Source organism: Austrofundulus limnaeus, unplaced genomic scaffold (assembly GCF_001266775.1).
Source record: "Austrofundulus limnaeus strain Quisiro unplaced genomic scaffold, Austrofundulus_limnaeus-1.0 Scaffold53, whole genome shotgun sequence".
Classification (NCBI taxonomy): Eukaryota; Metazoa; Chordata; class Actinopteri; order Cyprinodontiformes; family Rivulidae; genus Austrofundulus; species Austrofundulus limnaeus.
In genome coordinates, this window is record NW_013952455.1 from 1,695,765 (window position 1) to 1,699,968 (window position 4,204).

Below are 4,204 nucleotides of genomic sequence, written 5' to 3' on the forward strand. Positions count from 1 at the left end.
AAACACAACAATCTGACTATCCACCAAATATTGAGCAGTTTGCCCTGTTTTTGCTACAAGATACCTGAAGATAAACTGTGATGTGAACTGTGCTCTCAGACTGAAGAAGTCTCTTGGAGGAGAGACGAAACGTTTCATTAGAGAAGAACCCGTCCAGAAGACCTATACAATTTTTTTCTTTTCCTTTCTGCTATCCTTCTGCTAATTTCTGCTTTTTTGTGCTTCTTTCAGCTAGTTTGAGCTTTTTATGCTTCTTTCACATTACAACTGAACTTGCATTAAACTTCAGCAAGAAGCATTTTTTGTAGGAAATGCAATTAGGTGTTTATTTATTTATTTCTGTTCTGATTGAAATTGTTCTAACTGTAAAAAGTTTCTGAGTCCAATGAAAACATTTTGGGCGCAAAACTTAATTGTTCTTTTTAAGGGTTTGTTGTGGTACTTCTTTGTTTGTTGAATGTTTTTTGAAAGGCTTCTAGCCCTGATATTTGTCTTTTTAAATAAAGACTTTTTTAATCTAAATTATGAAAATATGTTTGTAGAGGGCATTATTTTGACATTATTTTTTATTCAATTTACTCCTATAAGTTCTTTGAGACATTTACCGTGTAACAATATATTTTAAATCAGGAAATTCATGTATTTTCCTTTTTAATTTGATCCTAAACTATCATCAAAACATGGAGATCAGTCTCAGCAATTTCCACACCAAGTTTAGGTCAATCTGTGTAAAATCTGCGAGGTCAGCCATGTTTGTGTTTCTGAGGTCAGCTGGCTGAGGCGGTCATCTTGAATTGGGTTAACTCCAAATGTTAATCACTTGTGGACGTATACATTTAAAGATTACTTCCTGCAAGTTTCATTAAAATTCATTCAGTGGTTTAGGAGATGACAAAATTTGTGCCTTTTTAAGACAAATTTCCACACGTTGTGATTTAATTATGTAATATTTAACTGAAGTTATCATTTATGAGATAAACATTGACCTGAGTGACATCACTCTTTTGTTTTTCTAGGAGATTATTAGTGATTTGTGTCCTCAGACCTTTTTCACGATGCCTTCACTGACGGTTGGATTTAGTGTTTTCTGCCTCTTTATGCTTCAGGAGAAGCTGACAGGTGAGATAGTTTGTGTACAGACACACCTGCTGCCTTAGGGGTTAAAGGTGATTTCTTTTGTTTGAATACTTTTATTTGGAGTCACTCTGACAGTGTCTCTCTGCTAATCTAATCTGCTAATCCTTTCTGGCACAAATTAAACCAGAAAAAAAAAACATTCAACCTGATGATTCAGCAGGTTTTCACTCATGTTGTTTATTATTCTATCAAATATGATGATAAAATCCATCATTTATGTCTCACAGTTCAGACGTTAAATTTTTTCCTCCTCCTCAACTCAAACTCCAGCAAGTTCACTGACCGGTCCGGTCGGATCCCAGCACCCGGTCCAGGTTCTGCTGGAGAAGTCTCAGACAGTCCGGGGCTGTGCTGCAAGAGAACAGGGGAAGAAGGAGACCCACGTCGTTGCACTGGAGAGAGCCACAAACAGCTCGAGGAGCAAGGTACAGATGAAGACAGGGTCATCTGTAGCTCGCTGTAAAAACTGCTGGGTGCACATCAGCACTCATCCATCCTTACTTCACCACTTTATTTGTTAGACATCAGGCAGACTTTTCAATACGATCGTTTTTGTTCACTCCTATTAATGTGACGATGTGAAACCATGACAACAGCTGGCATTTAACTAAAAAAGGCCTTGTTCAAAATTAAATTAAATACTGTACATTCAAATCCAAACTGCAAGCTTCTAACCAATGATGGAGATTAAAGCTTGTTTGACAGCTGACTTATAGAATTCTGCTAAATTGTTTTTAGGAGACATTTGTGACAAACTGCTAATAAATTTCAACTTTCCTGCAAGTGGCATCAAGATTTATTATGACCCCCACATGCGAAGCGTAAGCGGGAGTCACTGTTTTCATACTGTTTATTTATTTATTCATTTTTTCCCCAGAGATTTTTGGTCAACTGTAGCACAAAAACGGCTGCCCCAATCAACATCAAATTTGGCAGGACCGCAGATGAGTCTGACCTACACTGCGCCAGCCAACGGTTTTATGATAGACCCCATATTTGAGGAGGGGGCTCATTTCAAAGTGGGGGTGTATGGACATGCAAAAATGCTTATAACTCAGAAACTCTTCAACATAGAAGCTTCAGATTTCTTTTGTTGTTTAGCTCTGATGAAGCTCTATCCATCAGGCCCAACAATCGGTATCCGTCCGCCCCCGGACGCCAATTTATTGGAAAAAGTGGTCTCTGGACATACAAAAATGGTTATTGCTCAAAAGCTATTAAATATAGGGCCTTCAGAATTTCTTTGGTTGTTTAGCTCTGATGAGGGGCTATCCATCAGGTCAAACAATACCCCCCCCCCGCAAATTAAAAAAAAAGACCCCCACCTAAACCACTACAATTTTGGGATGCACCTAGTAGCATATTTGTTAGGAATAAAGACTTCTGAGTTCTGGTGCATTTGTGCGTGCGGGGGTCATTATGTTACCGMTATGCGGTATCTAGTTATGTTCATATCTTAACAATGTCTCAGTTTAGTTGCAATTAGTTCTGATTTGGTCTCCAATCAGCCATTGTGTTTTGTAGGTTGCCAAAGTTTCTGAGTTTATTATCACATACATGTTAGGAAAATGACATTTGTTGAGGAAAAAAGACTAAAAGGCTCAATCAACAAAAAAACTATCAAAAAATGTTAAATTCATAAACATAACACACAAAAGAAAGTGTGCAACAACAAAGTTATTGTTTCACTTAAAGTTTAAATGACTATGTAGCTAACTGATATACGTATATATTTTGTCTCCTGTCCACAGGTGACAGTTTTGCTGAAGTTTTCATCCCTGTCTCCTCTCAGGACCGTCCACCTGGTGCTCAGCTCAAAGCACCAAGTCTCCTGGTTACTGGAGGCTGAGCAGCTGCCCTCAAACCTCCCAGTGTTCATTCAGGTCAGGATTACTGACGTCCTTCCAATCTAAACAGATTATCTTTGAAACAAGAGCTAGCTTGAACTCAGTTATCGTGTAGGTGTCGGCACACTCCAGCGTCCAGTCGCGTGCTTTACGACTACACGTCCGGACAGTTCGTTTGTTACCTTCACGCCCTCGTGCTCTGCACCGCTGGGCCCTCAGGCACCACAACAACCTGACCTCCCTGATGCACACGAGGTGTGGCAACCGTGTCTACATTCAGCTGGGAGAAGGTGGGCCACTGAGAAATATTCAAATATTTCTGATTTGCAGGTGGTTCACTTAAAGTGTTTGTCATTTACATGATTACTTGCGTGGAGTTCTTTAGCTATTTGTGAGTTCAAATGGTGACAGCAGCATCTAGCTGTAGCTGCACTTTCAGCTGGGAATCTTAGTCATCCATCCAAGCTTCTTTTCAGCGTCACTGGTSCCCATATCCAGCAGTCACTGTGGGAGGTGTGGGGTCCATCAAATGGACACATAGAGACAAACAACCATTCACTATCAGTCACACATAAGCACAATTTAGTCACAAATTGGCCTAACATTCATGTTTTTGGTCTGTGGGAGGAAACAAGACTGGAGAAAACCCATGGGTGCAAAGAGAGAACATGCAAACTCTACCCAGAAAGGTCCCTGGCCAGGATTCGATCCAGCAACCTTCTTCCTGAGAGGCAGCACCTCTACCAACTGAACCACTGCTGTGAATCATATGAAGAATAAATTATTTCTGTCAAAATAGCCATGCAGAGCAAAACTAACACCAATGTAAAGGTTTAAATAACAGTTTAAACATAAATGTTTGAGATTACCCCTTTGGACGTCTGTCTTATTGGGCAGCAAAAATCAAAAGTTTTGCTAAGCAAAAACGTCTCAAATTTGATGTAACTTTTAGTGGTTTATGCATCAGATAAAATTGAGGTGACAAACATCTCTTCCTCCTTTGTTGTTCAGCCAGGGTCTGGTTTATCAGCATGTCATGTTTGGTTGCATCAGCCTATACTTAAACAGTAGACACCTGAAAAAAAAGGGTGGTGGTGGTGGGATTGCATTCTTAAAACACCTGCTAATTGTGAAAAACTGCAAATTTAGGATGTTGTAAAAAAAAAAAAAGAAATATAAATAATATCCTGATGCATCTCAGTAATCCAGGTAGAAAAAAT

General features: G+C 39.3%; 1 protein-coding gene across 2 annotated transcripts in view; it reads left to right on the top strand.

Moving 5' to 3' along the window:
• Nucleotides 1-4,204, top strand: part of engl (endoglin, like) — a 21,808-nt gene that overhangs the window by 2,168 nt on the left and 15,436 nt on the right. For both annotated transcript variants that reach the window (XM_014008875.1, XM_014008876.1), the window contains exons 2-5: nt 1,017-1,119; nt 1,408-1,562; nt 2,889-3,020; nt 3,100-3,274. In XM_014008875.1, the coding sequence (XP_013864329.1) occupies nt 1,056-1,119; nt 1,408-1,562; nt 2,889-3,020; nt 3,100-3,274 (526 nt within the window). In that variant the 5' untranslated portion in view covers nt 1,017-1,055. The remainder of the gene's footprint in view (nt 1-1,016; nt 1,120-1,407; nt 1,563-2,888; nt 3,021-3,099; nt 3,275-4,204) is intronic.